The sequence below is a fragment of the Rattus norvegicus genome, chromosome 7 (genome assembly GCF_036323735.1).
Source record: "Rattus norvegicus strain BN/NHsdMcwi chromosome 7, GRCr8, whole genome shotgun sequence".
Taxonomy (NCBI): domain Eukaryota; kingdom Metazoa; phylum Chordata; class Mammalia; order Rodentia; family Muridae; genus Rattus; species Rattus norvegicus.
Window position 1 is genome coordinate 58,323,186 of NC_086025.1, and position 25,592 is coordinate 58,348,777.

General features: G+C 39.4%; 1 protein-coding gene across 2 annotated transcripts in view; it reads right to left on the minus strand.

The window, feature by feature from the left end:
* The window catches only part of Lemd3 (LEM domain containing 3), an 88,930-nt gene that overhangs the window by 22,630 nt on the left and 40,708 nt on the right, over positions 1–25,592 (minus strand). The window contains exons 5-13 of one of the 2 annotated variants that reach the window (NM_001191000.1): positions 18,280–18,359; positions 18,048–18,193; positions 16,746–16,847; positions 16,535–16,637; positions 15,617–15,795; positions 14,668–14,749; positions 12,902–13,007; positions 12,726–12,804; positions 11,985–12,523 (exon numbers count right to left, since the gene is read on the minus strand). In NM_001191000.1, coding sequence (NP_001177929.1) covers positions 12,360–12,523; positions 12,726–12,804; positions 12,902–13,007; positions 14,668–14,749; positions 15,617–15,795; positions 16,535–16,637; positions 16,746–16,847; positions 18,048–18,193; positions 18,280–18,359 — 1,041 coding nt within the window. In that variant the 3' untranslated portion in view covers positions 11,985–12,359. Of the gene's footprint in view, positions 1–11,984; positions 12,524–12,725; positions 12,805–12,901; positions 13,008–14,667; positions 14,750–15,616; positions 15,796–16,534; positions 16,638–16,745; positions 16,848–18,047; positions 18,194–18,279; positions 18,360–25,592 lie in introns of those variants that run through there. The other variant, XR_005486725.2, reaches the window with a different exon arrangement.

Genomic DNA, 25,592 nt, shown 5'->3' on the forward strand with positions numbered 1-25,592 from the left:
ATACATTAATCAAAAAAAAAAAAAACAAAAAAAACCATGACGATGGCTTTCCAGGTGTTTTTTGTTTGTTTGTTGTTGTTTTTTTCTGGACACAGGTTAAAAGGTATCTGTGGAGAGGGACCTCGACTGAGAAAATGCCTTCACCTGATTGATTCTGGGAGAGCCCATGGGGTCATTTTCTTAATTAATGACTGAGGAGAAAGAGACCACTTATTTCACGCCAGTAAACAACAACCCTCCATGGTCTAAGCTTCAATGTTCCTGTCCTGACTTTCCTTCCTGATGGGCTACAACCCTGAGCTAAATGATGAAGACAAACCCTTTCCTTCCCAAGTTGCTTTTGGTCATTTTTGTTTTATCACAGCTATAGAAAACAAACCAAGACAGTGCCAAGAAGGTGATGAAAACGTCTTCTTTTTTCTTTTTAAGCTTTGGAAAAAAAATTCAGAGCATTCGAATTTTTAGTAAGCCCCTTAGGACTAAAATAGAATACCACAAGGTCTTTTGCAATAATGTTTGTGTCTTCCAGTAGACTCCCTCCATTAATAAGAATTCTAGTGTGCTTCACTTTTGGGGAAAGAATGCATGTATGGTGACTGTCACCAGATACATGGGGACCAGTCATGTTATTGCTTTGTCAAACTTGATGAATTAGTATCAAAGCAAACTGACCCTGTTGTGCTCACGAATTAACGTGACTTGGATGTGACATGTAATTTGTGCTATGTATGTAATTTGATGAATTAGTAATGTGAACCACCCTTGGCTCCTGGGCTGACCTGTAGACGGCACATTTCTGAATTCATTCACTGACCAGTGTGCTTTGCTTCTAACACCTGTGTTTCCGTTGGGTCAGCCTGCCTTGCAACTGTTCCCTTTCTAACTACTGCTTCCTAGTCAGGAAATACCCCTTTCTTCTTCTCTGCAACTGAAGTTTCATTTCAAAATGAGGCACTGACGAGCTGATACATTTGAAAGCTTCTCTCCTGTGTGAACAATATGAAGGACTACAATGAAAAAAATTTAAAATAACTCCTATTACCAAGGAGCCTCAGCTTTGAAACAGTAACAGGATTACTCTGCAGTGGGTGATTTTCAAAGCTCTTTTATTGTCTTGTCAACAGTACAAACAACTAACACTGTTTAACTTGCCTAAAGTCACAGATGAAGCCACAGATCGGTTTGGGTCAGAGCTGAAGTAGAAACACTCTTTCAACTCCACAGGCCACGCCCTCCATTGTCTCCCCTCTTTCCAAACAGGGATCTGGGGAGTGTTGGAAGACTTTTCATATACCTGCTAACACTAACAGCTAATGCCAAAATAAACGGAGCCCTTTCCCAGTGTGCTGAGATGATTAAACTCTAGATGTCTGCGCTTCATTACCAAAGATTGGCAGGGATTCAAAATAAACTGAGACCAATTGGAACAAAGGGGGGAGGCAATTACAGCAATGAACATATGAACGCACATGAAGGTTTGTAAATAAACATGTAACTCAACAGACTGCTTTCCACAGCTAATTTTGAAATATTTCCTGCCCAGTGTTATACGAATATGCCATTCATTCTTGACAGCTTCTCACTTTTTAACAACTGTGATAGAGAATTACACAGGGAAGTCAACAGTGTTGTCAGTAACAAAAAATAAACTGCTGGTGCCTATGTGAAGGCTACGTTGGCCAGCATCCTGACGCTTTCTTCTTCCTGAGAACAACCAGCTTCATGTGACGCAAACTCCCTTGCCTGGAGGCCTCTGTAGAACACTGGTAGTGGGAACTGGAACATAACCCAGTGAGGGCCAGCTCCTTGTTCTCCCCTCCTAGACAAAGATCTAGCACTCATTTACTCTGACAAAGCCTGCCCTAGCTTTGTCAAGCAGTGTCTTCTCTGAGATTTCACACCCTGGGTATCATTCTGATCTTCTTTTCTAAGTATCAGAGAAAATAATGGAACCACTTCCAACTGATTGTGTCCTACAGGACATGTTTTTGAGACAATGTGAATACAACGTTAAGTATGACATATGACATGATTTTTCTACTTCTTAAATACTCTTCAAAACATTTCCACGATCTTCCAATCATTTGATAACCTCTTAAAATCCCCCGACTGCTGGAGAGATGGATCAGTGGTTAAGGGCACTTGCTGCTGTTTGAGTCTTCTCAAATGACTCCATAGAAAACACTAAGACAGTGATGAAAATGTCTTTTTTTTTTTTTAAAAGAAGCTTTAGAAAAAATTCAGAGCATTCAAAGTTTTAGTAAGCCCCATAGAGCTAAACTAGAATACAGGGGATCCTGAGATGACAACAGAGAGTAGAAATAATTCTCTACTTCTGAAATGCATTGATTAGAACAAATGATCAACACTGATTGATAGCAATGGTTCCACGACTTAACTCCGTAAACCTAAAACCCTTCTTACTGGTTGTGATATCAAACCAGTTTTTAAAAAAAAAAAAATCACACTTCAGGGACTAGAGAGATTGTTTAGTGGTTAATAGCACACACTGCTCCTTATGGCACCTTATAACACCTGCATGGTAGCCCATAACCTTCTAAGAACAGTTTCAGGGAGATCTGATGCCCTCTCCTGGACAATTCAGGAACAAGGCATGTGCCTGGTGCACAGACATACATGTAAGCAAAACACTCCTACATGTAAAATTAACCAGGCAGTTCACAATGACCTGCAACTCCAGCTCCTAGGGATGCTACACCCTCTTCTGGCTGTCTTGAAAGCTGCACGCATTTGGCATATACTCACAGCGATATACTTGCTTACATACATTTTTTAAATTATAGATAAGCTACTGTTAAGACACACCGTGGGACTTAGGTGTATCCACTCTGAGAACCTACTAATGCCTATGCTTAAATTTTTAAAACATTTCAATACACTACAATTCTCTATACGGCGCATATTCTGAAATTCTTCTTTCCCTCACGGTCAAGAACGTTGGCTTCACTGAATAGAAGTCTGAGGCCTCATTAGGCGGTGGCAGGCAGCAGTGTAGAGCTGTGTCTCTGGCTCCCTCCCATTGCTACTGATAACTCACACACCTTAGAGGCATCGTGTTACTAACATCATCTATGTTACAACAAACTCTAGGGTCTAAGCCATCTCTAAACAGACACTTTCAGGAGACATGGGCCCGGAAACAATAATACCACAGCTCCAACATCAAAGCCTTGTTTTTGATTTTTTGAAATAAAAACTTCAAATGAAATAAAAACCACCTTTCTCACTGGTTTTGTAAGACAGCAGCATATATTGAATTCTTCTATACCAGAATGTCCTTAAGATGTAAATATTTATCAGCTATACTATCTCAGCTAGTTGATTATTAATACATTATACACAAAGCTGTTTTTCAGCAAGTCAGCAGATATTCTCTATTTCATAGTGCCCATTGGTAAAATGTGCTTTCCAGTCTCTTGCAAATTGTCACTTAACAATATAATGCAGTGAAGACACTCTATAAAAAGGACTTCCAAGCCTCTCAAGATGGTTAAGATCTCAGGAAATCAATAAAACCTTCTCCAATCACAAGCATGGCCAGAGACTATGGCTGGGTTAGTCCAGTCAGGAAAGAGGAGCTCACAAGGACAAGGGTGGTGCTGGAGACCATGACAGGCACGCCTAGAGACAGCCTCGTACAAGACCAGATACCGTCTGGGATAATTCTTCAAAAATGACACTGATTTTGGAGAAGGAATCAAATACTTGGAGATCACAAACATATGTTTATAATTGCTTCTGTTAGAAAAAAAAATAGAGAGGATTCTGGAAGTTAACATAATTACAATCTAACATAATAGTGTGTGTGTGTGTGTCGGTGTCTGTGTCTGTGTGCAGCCTTGGTAATTTGAGTAAAGCACTTTAAGTACAGCTTTAATGACTACATTAGGAAAATCTGGTCTCTGGTTAGAGTGGATTTACTGACATACTTCGTGTGTCAGTAAAGCTAAAATGAGGATCAGCTCCAATGAAGGCATTTATCCTTTCCCTTTATCTGCTGTATGTTTTCATTAACGGTTTAACGTATTTAAATAGCTCTACTATCTCGTAGAGGCAATCTACTATTATTAATCATATTTTAAGTTAAAAATACTACGTTTCTCCTTCTTTCTTCCAGTTGATATTCTTGATTTATATTTAAAATCCCTAGACACTAGTCCGTGTCCCTGGGGGCGTTCCTAGAAGTATTGACCCTTGTAAAGGAAGAATTAGTTCACTTGTCATATTCACTCTATCAAGGAAAATCTCTGTTTTCCTTGAGAACCCTCAGAAAAGCTTCCCACACATCGCTCTACATTTCTTGTTGGATCTATCTTTCCCCAGGATGCAGATCTGTCTACCAAATCGCCATTTAAACTATTACCACCCCTGATGAACATGTGGGCACTAACACTGAGAACACAATACTATTTCCTTAAAGGCAGAGAATGTATCTTGACTATGGGGACCATGAGAAACAGTTTAACAATTTATTTCCAGGGACATAACAACATAAAACAGCATGAATAAATCTCTCCCAAAACTACATTAAACATAAAATAATGACTTTTTACACAAGTTGCTAATCTAATAAAGGACATCCTGAGGTTAGAGAGGAGATGCAAAGGGCCCATCAGTGACACGGTTGGTCAGGAGCCAGAGCAGCCAAAGGCATCTGTAGCTGTCTGGTGACCCGGAGGCTTCGCCAGCAGCACAATCTTCCTGTGTGTACGGGGACTGCCCGTATGTTATGTCACAAAGAACCCTCAGTACATTTCAAAAGGTTGAAGTAACACAAAATATGTCCTTTAAAGCACGTGGCTAAAGTCAGTTAAAACTGATAATGAAATCTGGAGAACTCACCTCTAAGCAAGCAATGGGAGAGAGGGAAGTTGAAATGCTCTGAGATGAATGACAAGGGAGCTACAGTGTCCAAAGCTCACAGAAGGCAGCTAAAACAAGGTTTGGAAAGAAACGCATAGCCTTAAACATTTGTTAAAATAGTAAGACTTCAGATCAATAATCAAAGCATATACCTGAAGACATGAGAACACAGTAACAACAAACCCTACAGAAACATAAAATATAACAAAAAACGGGCTTTTGGGAGGCTCAACAAACTAGACTGGCAAGGGGAAGAAACTGAAGACTCAAATTATGAAAATGATGTTAGGGGCCGTTACAGAAGTGGAGCAATAAGGGAACGTGTGGACACTCCACATACATCAACTGGATGTGGAGGGAATGGGAAATCCTAGTAGGAGACAACTTACTGAATCTGACTAAGAAGAAACATCTGAGCTAACTGAACAAATAAGAAAACGATTTAGTAATAATAATAAACCCACAAATTCTCTGATCCTGATGTCCGTGGTGGTAAGCCCTACCAAACTTCACAGCTAGTCCAAAAAGATGGAAAGAGGATTTATTTAACTCATTCTGTGACGGTCTTATCCCAGTTCCAGAACCAGATGAGACTTCAAAAGACAACTACAGTCTGTTATGAATGCAGATGCTGGAGTCCTCAACTAATACTCTCAGACCAAATCCAGCAACTTAACAAAAAGACTACAATCCGTACTCTTCATTTTCAATGGATTAAAAAACAAAAGTCACATCAGCTTGACAAAGGGAAACATCTGATAACATCCAAAATAAGAGTCCTGGTAAAAAAAACAAAAACAAAAAACTGACAAACTCTAATTAGAAAACATAAACACACACACACACACACACACACACACACACACACACACACACACACATGCTGCTGACATCATTGTCGATGAGACACAAGTACAAGAAGGACTCCAACCTTTGGTGGGTGGAGCCGACTAAGAGGACCTTTCACCGGGGTTAAGATGATGGCAGGACACTGGCTTTCTCTCTTCTAGTTCTTAATATTGTTTCTGGCTCCTACTTCCAGCAGCTTGACGTGTAGTGAACCCCACCATCATGCACCATTCTTGCCAAAGGTTCATGTTTGAGACCACTCCATCTTGGACCTGAACCTCTAGGGTCATGAATTAAAGCAAACCTATGCGAACGAAGTGCATTAGGTATCCTGTTAGGGTTGCAGGAAGACAGCACAGACACATGCTCAGTAATGGCGTATCTGCGGATTACAGGGCACTGCTCCTCCTCCTATTGTTCTCCACAATGGTAAGGACGATGACCATGCCCATCAAGTGTGCAGGGTTCCATCTCTCTGCACCCTTGGCAGTACTTGTTCCTTTCAACAGGCTCAGCCAATGTTACTGACTTTAGTTTGCATGTCCCTGATGGCTATTCTTTTCAACATAATGGTTGGCCATTTGAGAAGTATCTGTTGCTATTTTTACCTCGGTTCTTCATCAGGATTTGTGTTTGTTAGCTTTTATGTGAGTTCCTTTTATATTTTGGGTATTAACTCCTTACACAAAATTTAAGGTTTGAGCCGAGGGTGTTATGCACCTTTACATCCGGGCATTCAGGAGGCTGAGACCAAAGGACTGTCAGTCTGGGGCTATTCTCGATTACACAGTGCATTTCTGGGCTACAGAATATTTGTTTACCCTAGAGTGCATAGAAACAAATCAGATTAATGTTCCGAGCATGCACGCTCCCTGTTTATTCTGCAGCTTTCTCCTAGCACACGCTGCTGACTACTGTGCTTTTACAGGGTTCTCACACCAGGTGGCTCCTGTTTCAGTCTGTTTCCTTCAGATTGTCTCAGCCATTCAAGTAAAACTGTCATTTAAATATGGACAAAAAAACTACTGAGACAGACACAGTGGTGCACACCTGTGATCCCAGTGCTGGGAAAGGAGGGAAGAGGGCTTAAGTTCAAGGTTATCTTGAGCTTCAAAAAACAAAACAAAACCCAAAGGAACAAACAAAGGCTGTGCTGACTCTAAATAACTCTGGCTAGTGTGGATGGATATGTTAGCAGTATTTATTCTCCCATCATTTTTACTTACTGTGCAAGTTTTTAAGTTTCTTTTACCAGTGTTTTTTAAAAATTCTCAATTACATATTTTTCAGTTCCCTTATAATGTATTCCTAAGTATTTTACTTTTGTTAGTTACCATGGATTAAACTGCCATCTTGATTTCTTTTTCAAACAGCTCTAGTACATAAAATTACCACCATTTTTTGAACATTAATTTTTTTATCCTGTGACTTAACTAATTCATTAGTTTATTTCTCTATTTTTAGTCAGAGTTGGGGTTTATTAAAGATATTCTGATATAGATTTTAAGGACAAGGTAAGAGAGGCAACTGCAAAGAGAAATACCTGACAGTGTGTCACATCACATCACATGCACAAAACAGGAAGACAGGGAGGGGAAAGACGAAAGGACAGTATTCTACAGGTTCTAGATATGAAGCAGTAAAATTTGAATTATAAGTAGACTGTGATAAATTTGTGATGTATATTATAAACTTTAGTGAAACAAACAAAACCAAAAAGGTCAGAAAGGAGCTAAAATACAATCAAAATGTACCTGATAAAAACCAATGGGGTGGGGTTGGGGATGTGGCTCAGTGGTAGAGCACTTGCCTAGCAAGCGCAAGGCCCTGGGTTCAGTCCCCAGCCCCAAAAAAAAAAAGAAAAAAAAAAAAAAAAACCAATGGGGTGTGTGCTGGCGCTCCCCCCTCCCTCCCTCTCTCTCTCACACACACATACACATGCACAGATGTATTTTCATATATATATATATATATATATATATATATATATATATATATATGAGAGAGAGCAAAGAATGGAGGCAAATTTTAGAAAAAGAAACACAAAAGGCACATCTAACCAAATCAATAGTCACTTTAAATACCATGCATCTAATCCAACTGCAAGTCCGACTAGATGAGAAGTGTGTGGAAACGTAAGCTGAAACCTGAACACGGAGGTCATGTAAAGATAAAGGCCCACAGCAGGAGGTCACCAAGTATACCGATCTTAACACTGGAGGAATACTGTGAGGATACAAGGAAAACCAATGTGCCCACAGAGATAAAAACTAGTCAAGCTGGAGTCACACAAGACGCTTGCTTTGCTGATCCTGCTTGTTCAAACTGAAGCACAGGTAGCACGGGTGACACTGGATTGTACTACAAAGGTATATCTTGGTAAAGATTCACATTTCAGTCGTTATTCTGAGTTCTTAAGCTTCGCTAGTACAGTTGAAACACTGAAAATTCAAATTAATTTTAATTTACTTAACACTATTTCAACTATAGACCCAGACTTCAAAATATAGAGTATTATTTCTACTTTGGTTTTCTATTATAAGTTATCACTGGCTGGGGACAAAGTTTATCACTGAGAGTCTATCTCTGCTAAGAAACAAAGTATTACATTTATGACATACTGCTGGCCTGTTTTTTCCACAGTAGAAAATCAAACACCAGTTTCTTCCTTGTTATCTAATCATTAAATCTTTTCCATTTCATCTCGTCCTTCAAATCCTTTATTCTAACAAATCATTAAATTGCTCATCTGAACTCTCTAAGTCGGTGTTCAAATTTTGTGTCACACCAAATATCCCAACAGCCTGAACATTGCCTGAATAGAGCCTTGTCTATTTCCTACAATTACCTCAAACTCAGTGACTCATGAACAATGGCTGGAGGGAGGGAGGGAGGAAGGGAGGGAGGAAGGGAGGGAGAGCGAGCTAGCATGCACGCACGCACCTGTGTGCATGTGTTTGAGTGTATGGGCGCCCGAGCATGCATGTGTGTGAGAGACAGTTAACTGGGGTTGGGGTCATTAGTTTGTTTCTTGTTACTTTTCTTTTCCAAGTTTAGGAGCCTGTGAAGTTCCCTGATATCTATTCAAAGAGAAGAAAAAGCAAATCTGAATATAAAGGCTCTATTGGTTTCTAATCAACAAAATGTATCTATCATGCCGCCCATGGAATTTCCTTCACAGGGATTCAAGGCCAAAGATGAGCATCCAGGATAGCCGGTTTCTTTAAATTACAAGTCCCAGTTAGTTCCTAACTATCCCCAACTCTTCAATACCTGCTTATGTGCATCTCTCCCAAGAGAATGGCTGTCATCATTCTGCTGACATGACTCAGAGAGCTAGTCTAGGAGAAAAGGGTGAAGAACCCATATATGTGACCTATGATTTTCGTGGCCCTGAAGGCTGGGGGTGAAACTGCAAGGGGAATCTCATGACATGTTACACACATAAAGACATGTTACACACAGCGGTTCTAAATTCTGCTCACCTAGAAACTACTTCCTATTCACACTGCAAATACAATATAAGGGAAACCCAAGGAGCCCAAGATGACGGTTGGACACTCAGAGTGCAAGCAAGAGTGCATGTGCCAGTGAGTATGAAGCCAATGAGCTCCATGACATGGCTGCCACATACCAACTCTCATGAGCCTAGCTCAAGGACAGATGCTCTCTCCAGAGAAAGCGCAGGGCAAAGACTTTTATCATTGACAGTAACAGATGCTAGCCTGTCTTACCCCACGCCTTACCTGGTTGGCATCCAAGTTTCTCTGCATCTCAGAACCCTGCCTGGTTCCCTTTCACATTATTACTATAATGCTGTATCCACAGTGTCTTTACCTTACTATATTATATTCTCTTCCTGCAGATGGGACTCCTTCAGGATTAGCCCATGTGTTTTTCACCTCTGTATCCCTGTCTTCCACATGACTAATGAGTCAAATCTTTTTACTTGATTAAAACATCAAAGAAAAAATCTAAACTAATGGTCTAGCAGTTTAAAAAAATCGATTGAGATTGGTTTACAATGGGTTAAGGCTTTAAGTCAGGATGTGTATAACTATTTGCTCTGTTGAGAATTCCTTCTTAAGACAAAACTATCTATCTGAGCTGACTTAGTGACCCAGTTCATTTACATTCTTGTCACCATCTGGTCCAAACACCTGAAAGTTAAATGAAGACATTTTCATAAAGAGAAGCAGAGTTAGAAGACACGATTAGCAAGAATAGGAAGAGGACAATGAGGGTAATAGGGTGAACATACGATAAAATACCATAATGAATCCCATTACTAAGTATAATTACTAAATGCTAGCGAACTGTTGAAGATGCTGAAAATGCATGGTCACAATGAGTTGTCACCTGGGCATGGTGGCTCTCCCTGTAAGCTCGGCACTGGGAAGGCTGTAAGGCAGGCAGGAGGATTCCACAAGGCTGAGGCCAGTCCAGGCTACACAGTGGGATCTCCATCTCAAAACAGCAATAAACATCAAAAAATTAACTTTATGATTCTCCTCCTTAAATACACATCCAACCATAGATCCTTAGATAAAGGAGATTTAAAGATACCTAGTTTCACTGGCAAAAAGAAATAGACACACAATACTTTACATGTTTCTTTAAAACGAAGACACATGTTTTAAAAAAAAACCTAGTAAATTTTTAATTAGAATGTTTTCCTTCTTTTTTAAACAGAACAAGAAACAAATTACATCAAAGCAGAACTTTTCAAATACCTACTTACTATACACATTCCCATCTGCCTCACAGGGAGGACTCGTGGTCAGCTTAAGAGTTGCAGGTAAAATAAACTGCGTAATGTATATATTACAGTAATAAATGTACAATGTTTACATGAAATATATCTTAGAAGCAAGAAAAGGATGTATTTGCATCAAAAGGTGACCTGTTTAAATGCCACAACTGTATTTTACATTCACTCTTGCAACAGGTTACAAGATTGGGTCACTAAGCTCAAATAAATCACTATGGTGCACATAAAATACAGGAAGATTGGTTACTTTATATATTATATATATTTATATTTATATTTTAACACGTTAGCATCTGAGACATAGATCGAGAATTTAAAATTTATTCTCTTCAGATAACAAATCATTTATTCTTCATAAACATGGTGCCCACAAAAGCACACAGGTAAGGCACAAGGGTTTTCTGTTATAGAACGGTGTGCATCATGTTTACTTAACCAGAAAACGTGCATTATCTGTGCAAGTTCATGCTGCAAACCCAACGCATATACAACAAAAAGGAAACTGGACCAAAATAACAATTCAGACTGGTGGAATTCCAGCTGCCCCACATCTTCACCTGCACCAACAAGCATCTGTCTACCTGGCAGCTTAGTTTTCAAAGAGCCAAGTTTTAGGTTACAAGTAAACCTTGATCAGTAACTATTTTGATCTGAAATCATAAGCAGTAATAAAGTAGCTTTACTGAAATAAACGCTGAGGCACAGACCACTGGTCATTTGTGCACGTTCTACATTGCAGACTTGCATGGCCCTGCATTCCAAGGCTCATTTGTCCAGTCCATTCTGCTGCAGCAATGCATGCTGCTTTACACTGCACATGGAACAGGAGCTAACGTTTCTTTAAGCCCAAAACAGCCTGGGGAAATGACATAATCCCTTAAGTACTGTCACAGTCACAGTATGTATAATAAATACAGCTTTTCACAAAATATTTTCCAGTATCTGCCAATTGCTTCTTTATTGCTCACATAAATTTGAACTCATTACAGCTGGTGCCAGAACTTTCACACAAAACCATACTTGGGTATTTTTATATAAAATCTATAAAAGATATTTTAAACATGTATGTAATAATACTTCCAGGTATTTGGCTGCTTGATCATCTATGACTGTACAGCCATTATGTATATATTTGTGTGGATATGTACATATGTACATAAACACACATCTACGCACATATATATATATATATATACAGATAGATTATGCATAAAATAGAAAGCTTATTTTACTGCTAATGCAGACATTCTCACAAAACAAGACTTTCAGCTACCATCGGCATTTATACATATATACAAAAGCCAATTTAAGTACATGTACATCCACTTACATATGTATGTAACCATTAAAACCAAATAAACTTCCCCATATCCCAGCGGCAGCAAATGAACCTTTCACAAGCAATAGAAACCTAAGGTTGAAGTGGGAATGAACAGTTTCAGCACAGTGGCCCATAAGGAACTATGTAGCTCACTGTGTACAAACACTCACATTAGTTCACAAATTATGGAAAACACAAAGGCTGCTCTGCCAGACTTACATGGCTATCAAACACTTCTGCAAAAAGATGACCACCATCTCTGAATCGCTTACTATAAAGTCAAGTGTTCCTCATGCACAACCCCAAATGCGCTGGCTTAACTGAGCTCCCAAACGGAGTAAAGCAACTGTTCTACTACTGAGTGTTGCTGCCTCACTGCTGAATCCATTTGGAACCGTGAGATTTCCGGAACTTTCAAACAGCTGTCTTCAGCAATAAAAATATTACATACAAAAAGCATTTTAAAAGGAAGACAGGAAGCCAAATGGGAATTTTCCTATTTAAATTAACAGTCCTAGGAGTGAAGACATCTTTTCAGGAACTTCCTTGAGAATTAGCTAGGCCAGTTCGCAGGCGCAGGTGAGACATGGAGTTCATGTGTTTGTCTGATGGCTTCAAGGGAGTGCTGCACGTAAGAGCCTGGGGGAAGCGGTGGTGGTATCTATCTAGTCGTAAGTATTTTACTGTTACCAATTTTCCTGTTGTAAGATAAAAATAGTACTTCAGATCTGTAAAGTGCTGTTTAGTATTTGTAGAAAATTAACTGTGATAAAAAATGAACACAAAATTATCTAAATTATTATTCAAAAATTGTTAACCTAAAGTGATTTTATTTAAAATCAGGCATGAGCTAAAGAACTATCATCCTTTCCAAATCTCTGCAACAGTCAAATCCCTTACCATCGAACCAGGAGCCGTGCAGGGCTTTAAAAGCCTTCCCAGCATGTCCCGGAGACAGACACTTAACATACACGCAGCCCTGCAACACAAGCAGAGAACAGAGGCAGGCAGAGTGGTCTTAGGTTAATAGCAACAGGCCCAAAACCGCATGCTTCCTATTGGACTGCCGATGTTACCTCACGGGAGTTCCTGTCTACCGCGATATGAACAATGCCGTCGTTATCGCTGCACTTCTCTAAAATTGCTTCTTGAATTGCCAGATGCCAGTGATCTCCTATTTCCCTGGAATTAAGAGAAACAAAATCAACCATGCCATTCCTACACTGCACTCGCTGCAGAGTCCAGACAGCTTGCTATACTTGCAGGACGTTCCGGTTCTGTCCAGACTAGTGTTAATACTAGTGCAGTAGTAGACCAATACTGCTTTCTTATATTTCTGGTTGTGAGCCTAGCCTTTAACGGCTGAGCCATCTCTCCAGCCCCGAATACTGCTTTCTTTACTGTTAATAACATCTAATTCATTCTGGTATCACCTGTCGAGGCACAGGAAAGTCACGAATGACTATGACCAGCATGGGATTAGCAGCTATTTCTCTGTCACGATTTGAAAAAAAACCAAACACCCCACCTCTAGCTGAAAAGCTGTTTGACAGTTGGTGTTTCTGGAACAAGAAGAGTCAGTCCTTTTTTAAAGTCATGGTCTTTATAGCTTTACTACACTCCAGTGGTTAGCTCCAAACCCATGGCTATATAGTTAGGAGGAGGTGGGGAGTGGGAGTAAAACTGGGAGAAGTTAGGGAAGGGATATGAGGGAAATATGATCAAAATACACTGCATGTATATATGAAATTCTCAAAGAATAAAAATATAATTAAAAAAACTTGAAAAAAAAGATTTTTATCTGTTGTATCATTAACAGCTAAGCAGTAACTATTAGAATATCAACTCTAAAAATTCTCACACCTACTAACTAAAATGTATTAGGGAGATGGTTCAGTGGGTAGGAGCACTTGCTCTACAAGCACGAGGGCCTGAGCTCAATCTCTAGGACTTTCTAAAGCTGGGCACAGCGGCTTATGCCTATAACCAGCATGTGGAACAGAGACAATCAGATCCTTAGAGCTTGCTGAACCCAGCCTGGGAGACGCTTCAAGTTCACCATGGAGACATGGACACGGGCGTGCGCACATACATGCACGAACACGTGCAAACACACACACACACACACACACACACACACACACACACACACACACACGGTAGTGAATTCTACCATACACTACCATCCCCTGGATGTGTGCTGTGGTGATTATGTGGTCAGAAAAGTTCCTCAAATATTCCATTAATAAGTACATATAGAACACAGAATAAGGTGTGACTCTTTGTAGGGTTTTGCTGTTTTTTTGTTTGTTTTTACAGGAACTAGAAATTTCTGCAAGATTAAGATAGTGGGGGCTGGGGATTTAGCTCAGCGGTAGAGCGCTTGCCTAGGAAGCGCAAGGCCCTGGGTTCGGTCCCCAGCTCCGAAAAAAAAAGAACCAAAAAAAAAAAAAAAAAAAAAAAAAAGATTAAGATAGTGTACTGAGGTGAAAATGTTAACAAGTACATATAAAATGAATGTTGCATTTATAGAGAGCATTGTTGTTATTAATCTACATTCATGCATTTATCTGTTAGAAGAGTCACACTCAATACAGAGATATACAAACATTTTACAAGTCCTTATTTTTGTGTGTCAAAGATCAAATCTTTGCTTGGAATTTAACAAAAGGGGAAAAGCACAACATTTTTAAATTATAAGTTAAAAAAGTTGTAAATTAGACACACAGCAACACACACACACACTCACACACACACACACAGTCACACACACACACACACTGCACTTTACACCGAAATACTTCAAATAAAAATCATGCGCATGCCTGATCATAATACTTACATAACTGGGTCAAACATATTCCGAATCTTTAAACATGGCGTCAAACTATTTGGTGGTGAATTTCTTCTATCTAAATGAAATGCTACCAAGAAAAAAAAATGTTACTTGCCATTGTTCCATTTTGTTGAAAGACAATCATTGAGTTCATTAAAAAATTATTTGTATGCTTTAATGAGGCAGTTCCTGTGTAAAGGTGGATTAAGATAGTCATTAATATCTAAAGTCAACAGTTCAATGGGAGAAACAGACAACTGACAGTTATCTTCCAGGGATTAGAGTTGTGATAAATCAAGAAGAAAAAAGGGAGACTCTTTAGTAACATCTCATCAGTGTAAGGTAACATTCCCCAGGAAGTGAAACTGACTGAGTGCTAAGGGATAATAAATTAAAGCAGTGGGGCAAGGTGAGTCACAGGACATTTTGGGTGGAGATGGCTTTGTACACAGCCCTGTGACAAGAAGGGGAAGGCAGATTTACGTGACTAAGTCTTCTGAGTGCTGTATGCATTTTACTACATCTCTTCCGAAGCTACACACACTATCAAGAAAAGCATGTAAGGACACTCACTACAAGAGACACTTGGGAGGGAAGAGGTTCAGGCAAAGGCGTCTTAGAGAGAAACAGACATCCTTGCTGTGTCCTGAATATATATTAACAATGCCTGTGACGCCTGTGACAACATGACAATGATCCCAGGAGTCTACGACAAGAATCAGAGTTACAGCACTAAGCATCTTTGTTAGACAAGAGGCAAAGTCAAAGAAACACTAGTCTCCACTGCTGTAGACAAAACAGTTAGGTTTTAACATTTATTCCTTCTACGGGGTAGAGCAGGAAACCTTTGCATTCACCTATTTTCAATTACAATTTGCATACACTGTTTCAATTACATATATATCATATATGATGTATATATCTTCGGTTTTGCTTAAAACTTAAAACTCCATACCTTGACCTTGCCATACTTTAGAGGGTATGACTGACGTCTTGTCACAAGATGCAGAAGGCTGGACCCACCGCCAGACTACGAAGTCTGCACCACCCACTCTTCGAGTCTCTGTTCGCACTCTAGACTCATTAGCAGCAAGGAAGTCAACAGCTCTTTCCCACACTTTCTTCATCTTTTTCCTGTCACACAAACCAAACAACAACTTTCTTTTTTTTTTTAAATTAATCTTTTTTATTATCTTTTAAGATTTATTTATTTATTTTTATTTATGAGTACACTGTAGCTGTCTTCAGACACACCAGAAGAGGGCATCAGATCCCATTACAGATGCTTGTGAGCCATCATGTGGTTGCTGGGAATTGAACTCAGGACCTCTGGAAGAGCAGTCAGTGCTCTTAACCACTGAGCCATCTCTCCAGCCCCAAACAACAACTTTCATCTTGGCTTCTCCTCTCCTGGAAATGTTAGTAACTGAAGGGACGGTTACCGTGAGCAGCTGCTCTTCATGGAGATGAAGATGTGCTATCAGACTGAGGAGCTATCATACTTTTCAGAATATGGAAATAGGAATTTTTTTTTTCATTTTCAAAATGTCAGATTTTAGCATTCATTTAAAAAGCTTCAGAAATAACAACCTAAGTACTTAAAATATTACTGAAGTCATAACTAGCCTTTTCTGTTTCTTAGTTTAACTTTTCCCTGTCCTATGGTATAAAGAGGAAGGAAGGCTGACAAGCAGGAATAAACATATGCAGGAACGAGAATGAGCTACAAACCAGGTGTCTTACTACACACTGAGATCAGGAGGAGACCAGAACTAACGCTGAAAGGAGGGGGTGAAGTACTTTAAAATTCTCAATAAAATCCAAGTCTCCCACAGATGCTACCTTCTGATTCAAACCGTATTGATTTACACACCTGTCCTGGGGCTGTATTAGGGAATCTCGAACATGTGGAATAGGCATGTAAGGCTGTAAGTCCTTAGTTTCCTGACAGGCTTCATTATGACTTCGTAAAACATCTGAAAATGAACGAACAACATCCTTACAAGTAGTCAGCTGCTGACGGCCATGCTGCAGCTCTGTGGGACAGGACTGCTAGAGACAGATTAGCATTTTACACTTCCTACCTATGATCTTCACCACCATGTCATACATCTGCCTTGTCTCTTCTTCCTCCTTCGTCCAGCGGTATCTCATATAACGGAGGACAGCACAGACCAGGACTACACCTGCAACATTCAGGGCTCGGTTAAGGCTGTGCTTATTGTCAGTCAGCGACATGATAGCTACTAACAACGACCCTCTCCACCAGCCTGAGGGAATAATGGCCTGCAAAGGTCTGAATGTAACAGTATAATAAAGCCTTATTGATATTTAGAAAGCCTTATTACTACTTTCCCAAAATTTCACCCCTCTTTAAAACAATTCTTCCATTACATTAACAGATAAGTATTTAAATGCCTATTACTAAAAATAAAAAGTAACTGCTTCAGACTTTTCACCTTTCCACACTCAACTACTCAAAACGTGAGCTTTATTAAACATATTAAATATTAAACTGAATTATGTTTAGAGTGCTAATAAAAGAAAACAGAATAGTTTATTTCCTATTATAAAATTATCCAAGAACCTAAGTTTAAAAAATTGTTTCCCATAAATAACATTTTAAACCAAAAATTTAAGGGTTTACTTTATTTAAAAGCTCAAACTCAGCCAGGCATGGTGTCCCATGCATTTAATCCCAGCACCCAGGAGACAGAGGCAGAGTATCTCTAACTAAGTTTGAGACCAGGCTAGTTTCCAAAGTAAGTTCCAGGACAGCCAGGGCTACACAGAGAATCCCTGTCTTACAAAAAACAAAAAGAAGACTGGGGGTGGGGGGTGGGGAGTGAGGTTGAACTTTCCCACTCTGCTTCCCACAGTAGGTCTCCACACACATACTCCTATACGTGCTCCTTGTATGACATTTTCATGACAAACTTTTCTCTCTCTTCTTAGGCTACTATGTTCTAAGCCCTTGGATCCACAGTTGCCATAAATAAACCCAACGTTGCTGTTGTCATTTAAACATGAAGATGTGTCCTCATACAGCAGCCCGGTCAGCTGGCAGCACTGGCACAGAGCTATGGGCATCTACAGTGGGACCTAGCTGCAGGAAATAAGTCACTGGTGCAGGACTTCAGGAGGGACACTTGCCTCCGGCCCCCCTTTCCTGTGCTCTCCTGATGGACTGGCAACTCTCAACTGGGAGTTAAAATAACCCTTTCTTGCTGAGAGTTACCTGTCAGGTATTTGGTCACAGTCACACAAAAGTAAACCAGAAACGTAGTGAAGACTCCTGGATGTCATTTCCAACATCGGCTACAGAAGCAGGGAGTGAGCTCTGGGTCGGCTCTGGCAGTCCAGGAGCTGGGATCCTAACAACTTACCTAAGCACAACAGCAGTAACCTATGGGTCACGGTAATGAAAGCACGGCGGAAACGGCACCAGAACGGCATCTGTGGTCTGGTGGACTGTAAAAACTGCACATCGGTTATGTTTGTCAGGTCTTCCTCAGGTCCATAACCAACACACCTATTCAATAATTAAGGTAGAGATTAAAATGTAAAAAACCACTTCTTACAATACGAAATCATCAAAGTGTAAATCAAATCCTGTACCTTATTCCAACATCTTTCCCATTTTTAAAAATCCACAGCAGTGAAGTGTTAAATACATCTTCATACTCAGGACCTAAATCCTAACAAGAGAAATAGAGAGAGAGTCTCAGTAGTCCTGTGTAAACTGTCATATAAATAACATGCTTTGTTTTTATTTCAACCATGCAAACAAGATACTGAAAACATATAACTCGGTACTAAAAAAATGAAAAGCCATCATCATCTTCTCGTGATTCCAATATAACCACTCTTAATACTATGCTATGCTTTCTTTCTGGCTTTATTTTAATTAGATTTTAGTTATTTGTTAAGTTTACTTTCAAATATCATTGTGAAAATGAATTAATTTTACCTTTCATAAATGGAACAGTATTTTCAAATACGCAAATGGCAAACTACTGAGACTTGATTAAAATTTTCAACAAGTGAAACCATTAAGCCCATGAGCTCAAAAATGTTCATTGTAACTAATTATAAATTCAAACTTCCAAGAAAAAAGTATAAATTAGAAAAACTCACACTTGTTACATAAGTTCGCAGTACCTAAAAGACTTCACATATTTAAAGGCTTTTCATATATTGATATGACATTAACACATGTGACTTTGATACAGTGTAACAGAAAGATGTTAGCAACTCAGTAAACCAGTATTTTTCAACCCAAATTTTGCAGACATTAATCCCACAGAGGTAAAAGGCCAGCCCAGTCCAAGACAGACCCAAGGACTTTATGAAACAGGACATAAAACTTTACCAGCAGTGGCAACTACTGCTTTTTAACATTACTCCTTGACTAGGGAGGTGGCTCAGAGGGCAGGAAGCCTGACAGCCGTGAGGAGCAAAGTTTAGATATCCAGCACCCATACAAAGGCCAGGAATACTAACACACACAGGTAACCCCAGCACCTGGGGGATGGGAAGGAGTAGGGGTGGAGGCAAACGCTAGGGCACACAGACCAGTCAATTTAGTCAGAACACCAAACTCCATCTTCAGTGAGACACATCTGGTCTCCAAATAGAAGTTAGAAAGGGGGGAAGAAAGATACTCAAAACACGCACGCACGCACGCACGCACGCACACACGCCTTCTACTACGACCACTACTACAACTACAACAACGTTTGATTTGGTATCAAAGAAGAGTATCAGCAACTATCTGAAAAAGGTCTTTAAATATCTCACGTAATTATATATTCATGTGAGGTTGTATTTTCTTGACATACTTCAAGCATAACACCATGATACTACACTGAACGCAAAAGAGAATCTAGTTTCCTTTTAATAAGCCAGACACTAAAAGCTTTAGTTGAACAACCTGACAACTGGAGTTTGGTCTTCAGAAGCTATATAAAAAAATCTAGATATAGGGGGTACATTTAGGATGGAAACTACTGTAATATGGGAGGCAGAGACGACACAGACCCACTGGGAAAGAAGTGGGCCAGCTAGCCTGGAGTGTACAGGGCAGACAGAAGAAACCAGGTGAACGCTACTCTGAGTCAACTTCGCCTCCACTCCTGTGCTGGCACACAAACACTACATTTGTATTTTTGCCATGTAGAAAGTTCGTTATTATTTTAAATGAATAATTTTTTTTCTTTTTTCTTTTTTTCGGAGCTGGGGACCAAACCCAGGGCCTTGCGCTTGCTAGGCAAGCGCTCTACCACTGAGCTAAATCCCCAACCCCTAAATGAATAATTTTAAATGTTTTCAGTTTTAGTTACTAATGTGATAAAATGTTTAAGTGTATACTAACACATTTACCACATCAGCCAGTCAGTCACACCTACACAGCAAGATTTTGCCTGAAAAAAGAAAATATATCCTAAGAATATAAATTTATATATATAAACATACAAGTATATGTATTTTCCACAAATAAAAGCAATTTAAGGTCCTAAAAATGATAGAAAATCCCAAAGCTTAATGACTGGTAGGGATGGGCAGGTATGTTTGTTTGTAATTGTGTGTTTTATGTGCATGGTGTGTGCATATGTGTATGGGGGTATGTGCACATGTATATAGTGGATATGTGAACATTTGTATAGGGGGTATGTGCACATGTGTATGGGCGGAATGTGCATATGTTTATGGGGGTATGTGGGCGCATACATGGGTATGGGCCTGTGCATGTAAAGACCAAAGGTTGATACTGGGTGTTCCTCAAAGGCTGTCCCCCTCTATTCTATGAGACAGGGTCTCTCAGTAACCCTGACATTCACTGACTATTAGGACTGAGCAATGAGCTTCCATGTAACCGTCTTCACTTGCTCCTCTTCCCACTACCACCAAGCATGGGGATTGCAGGCAGGAGCCACTGTGCCCAGTTGTTAATGTGGGCTCTGGAAATCCAAGCTCAGGCCCCCATGCTTGTGCAGCAGGCACTTTACCTGCTGAGCCATCTCATAGCCTGAGAGTACACTTAAACCAAAATAATCAAAGTATCAATGGCACGACATTGTATCTTATATACTAGTCTATAATTACATTTATCATGGAAAAAAGAATGTCACAAAACACACAGAAAAACTCCCTTTTTCAGCCAATTTGCATCCACTGTATGTATACTTTGCACTTTTTTCAATACACAGAGAATATCCAAACGCTGTTATATACTTTCTCCCTCTGGTGCTAGAAATCAAAAAGCGGGACCTTATGCATGCTGGGCAAGTCAATCTATCACTGTTCACCCAAACCTATTCAATTTCTTAAACATATTTTAAACAACTTATTTTTTCTTTCTTTTCTTTTTTTTTTTCAGAGCTGGGGACCGAACCCAGGGCCTTGCACTCCCTAGGCAAGGGCTTTACCGCTGAGCTAAATCCCCAACCCCTAAACAACTTTTAAAAAAAATCTGTTTATCGTAATAGAATATATATGTAACCATGATCCACAACACACCAGCTGTTTTGGTAGGAACTACAAACATAGCACTAAAGCGAGCAGCCAAGGTTTCCTATGCTAACAAAGTTATCACTGTATGCACTTTCCAGAGTGCAAAGGCTACATTTTAAGTTTTAGAAATCTCTTTTTAAATAATTTTAGAAATGCCCATTGAGGAGTTGGGTATTTTAGCTCAGTGGTAGAGCGCTTGCCTAGCAAGCGCAAGGCCCTGGGTTTGGTCCCCAGCTCCGAAAAAAAGAAAAAAAGAAAAAGAAAAAAAAAAAAAAAAAAGAAATGCCCATTGAATCATTACACCAACAGATTCTTCAAGGGAATTTTTGTCATCGGGTCATACTTACACTTCCCAATTCACTGGCAAATTCGCCTTTAATATATCCAATCTGCACATATACAACTGTACAAAGCATGCTAGGGACTGCACATGACAGACACCAACCTTTCATTAGCATGTGTAAAATAATAAAGGTAACTACAGGCCATCTGCTTGGATTTGCTTTATAGAGCAGTAACCTTCATCTCCTTACCACCATCTCACTGAGTCTTTAAACAAAAGTCTTATCTATTTTTGAAATGGTCTAGCTATTTATTCAGTCCTGGCTGGCTGGTCTCACAACTGAACCAAACGACAATGCTTTTGTACTTTAAACTTTTTACATTTGAAGCATCTGACAATAGCTTTAAAACATAAATTTTCGGCAGCTATTTTAAAAACCAAGTGCACCTGGAAAGGGTATCGTGTGCAAATGCACATGAATATACACGTATATCAAGAGAATCCAGCCGAGACTTAGAACTCTGATGTGGAGAGCTCATGCAAAGGATGCTGCAAGGTTGAGACAGCTGCATGGCCCTCCATAGAGAACAGTTTACATTTTAGATGCTATATGCTATATACCAAGAAACAATACTGAGCCAGCAGATGATGGATCTTTAATCCCAGCACTCAGGAGGCCGAGGCAGGCAGATCTCTGAGTTGGAGACCAGTCTGGTCTACATGGTAAGTTCTAGGACAGCCAGGGCTGCACAGTGAGACCCTGCCTAAAAACTTAAAAAAAATAAAAAAAAAATAAAAGGATTAAAACCAAATTTAACCATTGATTCAATGGGAATTTGATTTTTGTATCAAGCAGGTCTGGGACTAGATCCCAGTTCCATTACAAACTATGTACATACACTTAGTGAGATGTTCGTTATCTGTGAACATATAGCCATTTTAACAGCCACTTCAGAGTGTTCCTAACTTTAAAGTGTAAACTGTTTCTCCACATTGGCACTAATAGGTTAAGGACCATGCTGGTCATCAAACAAGTGCAACAGTGGAACACAGAGGACAGACTCTCCTCCTACTCCTAGGCTGATCACAGTCTAGCCAGGTGACTCCGGTATTACACCTCTAGGCTTTAATTTGTCCATAAACTAGGTTTCCTGTCATCTACCTTGCTGGATGAAGAAAAAACTGAGAGCAGCACATGGCATAAACTGAATACTTGATAAAACCATATTATAAAAGTCTCACTGCCTCACTATTTAGAATACTTTTACCAAATTTCTACTAGAAGATTTAACTCTGCATAAATTAAGATCAAAATAAAACCAAACTTAAGGGAGTTTGGTTAAATGTGTAGAGATGGAGCAGACATCACATTTTCAGAAGCACGAATCACCAGAAGAGAGAGTTTTCTGTTCATAGTAATCTTCCCTGTCATGGGCCTCTTGAGAATACTTAATTTCCCACATAAAACTTCATCAACAACGATCAAGGTGCCAGGCTAAATACAAAACTCTTTTCTGGCCAGCACCTGGCACATTTTCAGAGATCTACTTTCCTACTAGGTTCTTCACAAATCCTAAATATTGCGTACTGTGTTGAGAGTTAATCAGGCTTTGAACGCAACTTAGAAACTGAGCCAGCCCTCACCACACAGCCCACAGGAATGTCATGAAGTGCTCCAGCCCCAAACACAGAGCATGTACTTCCTAAGTGCTCCACCAGAGGGACCTCTTAACTTTACAAATAGTAAGCTGGCTTTCACTACCGAATTATGAAAAAAGCTCAATAAAAGCACTAGCTAAGACAGAACTATATTTATATAAATAAGCTGATTAAAACTCCTTTTGAAGGAGAAAAATAAGGAAAATGATGATAAAATATAATGAGTCAAAGTCAACCAAACAGAAGCACAGTGTTGGGACTTATTTACCAGGCACTAGAAGCCAGGGAAGTAGCTGAGCCTCTGGGGGAGTGGTGGGAGTGGCTGCTTCATTTGCTGCTATATCCAAAGTGTTCCCTTTTTGAAGATGAAATCATAATATAAATATGTAGAGATGAAATGTACAAGATTTCTCCATAAACAGAAAGCTTGCTGGGTATACCTTACAATCACTGTTTGGTACCAAGTAGAGTTTCTTATACATAGATAAAATAAAAAAACTGGGGCTAGACTAGGCTACAACTGTCATTCTAGATTAGGAAGTAATATGAACATTATCAAAAGCATTTTATAAAGCTCATGCTCTTTGAAAAAGTTATTTCCTTTCAGGATTATTTCCTAAGGAAATGACTAGAAAAAAAGTCAATGCACTTTAGTTACATAACAAAAATATTATCCAGCAATTAAAAAAACCTCAAACTGTTTAATGGGAGAGGCAAATGTACATACTTCTATGTGTAAAAAACATGAATATTATAACAGGAGATATTTACAGTCATACAAATTTTAAAGATACATTTTAAAAGACTAAATAAAGAAAGCTAGACCAAATACTATTGGAGGTTACTATTGTACAGTGAATTTAAAAGTTTTCCCTTTATTTCTCATGAAAATTAAATTATGATGGCAATTTTTATTGAAAATAATACAATATTTTAAGAAATACTTAAGAGAATTGTCTAGAATTTGAGACTTTATTTTTAGCAAAAAAAAAAAAACCCTGTTTATTGATGGGGAGGGGGTTGGGGGGTATTTTTGGCAGCTGTCTAAACAGCATCTATGATGTGATATAACCATTATATATTTCACAGCCTGAAAAATGAAACTCAAAAAAGACTAACAAAAATAGATGTGTATACACATGAACCTAAAGAATGTTAATATTTGAAAATAACTTTAAGAAATGGAATCTAGAATCTTTTATAATATGTAGCAAACAGTCTAGAGTTAAAAACAAAAGTGAAACCTCAGTCCTCAACCTAGAACAAGAAGTGTGAACTGGGGACACATTGCAGAGAGTGCTAGCAAGGCCTGGGTTTGATCTACTAGGCTCAATCCTCAGCACTGCAGAAAGAGAAACAAACAAACAAAAAGCCGACAACAACAAAACCTAGACTAGACCAAACCCACCACCACCAAAATCCGACTGTTTTGAAGTATAAAATAATTCTAGGAAAAACATAAAAATACAAACGACCAGGTTCCATTCACAGCACCAGCATGGCAGCCAACAGCCTGCAATCCAAGGGGATTCAGAATGCCCTCCTCTGACCCTAAGGGTACCAAGCACACCAACAGTGTGCACACATGAACAAATGTAAGCAAGCCACTCACATACACAGGAATACGTACTTTTAAAATTCTACTTCCAGTATTCAGAAAGGTTAATGGGTAGCACAAAACACACAATGCTAGAATCTGAATCTAGGTCTAATCTTGACCACATGACATGGTGGCTGCATCTTCCTGTAATGAATATGAAAATTATATATTAGACTATAAACTCAGTCCACTTTTACCTGGGGAGTCCATTTTAATCCCAGTACTCATGAGGCAGAGGCAGGCAAATCACTGAGTTCAAGGCCAGCCTGGGCTACAAAGTTAGTTTCAGGCCTGGCCAGGAATAGACAAGAAATTCTGTCTCAACAACAACAAAAACCCCACCTCAGTCTACTTTTGATGACAGGCATGTATAACAGAACAACTAAAGTTAATTAAAATTGTAAGTGTTCAAGAATATACAAAAAAGAGTCAGCAAACCATATCATTTGATATTATTCAGTTAGCAGAGGTACATTAAAAAAAGAACAAAAAAAGACACAGTGTTTTACTACAGATATTATGGAAGCATAAAATGGAGAAAAGGGAAGAAAAATAAAATATAAGAATCAGAAAGTCTCTAAATTTGGGTAAGGAATTAGACATTCAGATCGAAGAAACCCAACAATGTTAAATCTGAATAAGGGGAATGGGGAGACACTGCCGCCTTCAGGAGTGGGGAGATGGCTCAGCTGAAGCGCTTGTTTGCATGAGCATGCAGACCTGAGTCCAGATCCCCAGGATCATGAAAAAGACAGGCACGGTGGCACACGCCTGTACTCTCAGAACGGGGAGGCCGAGTCAGGGGTGGGGTGGGGTGGGGGGTCCCTGCAGCATGCTGGCCATGCAGCTCAGGATTCATGGAGAGCCTGTCTTTCA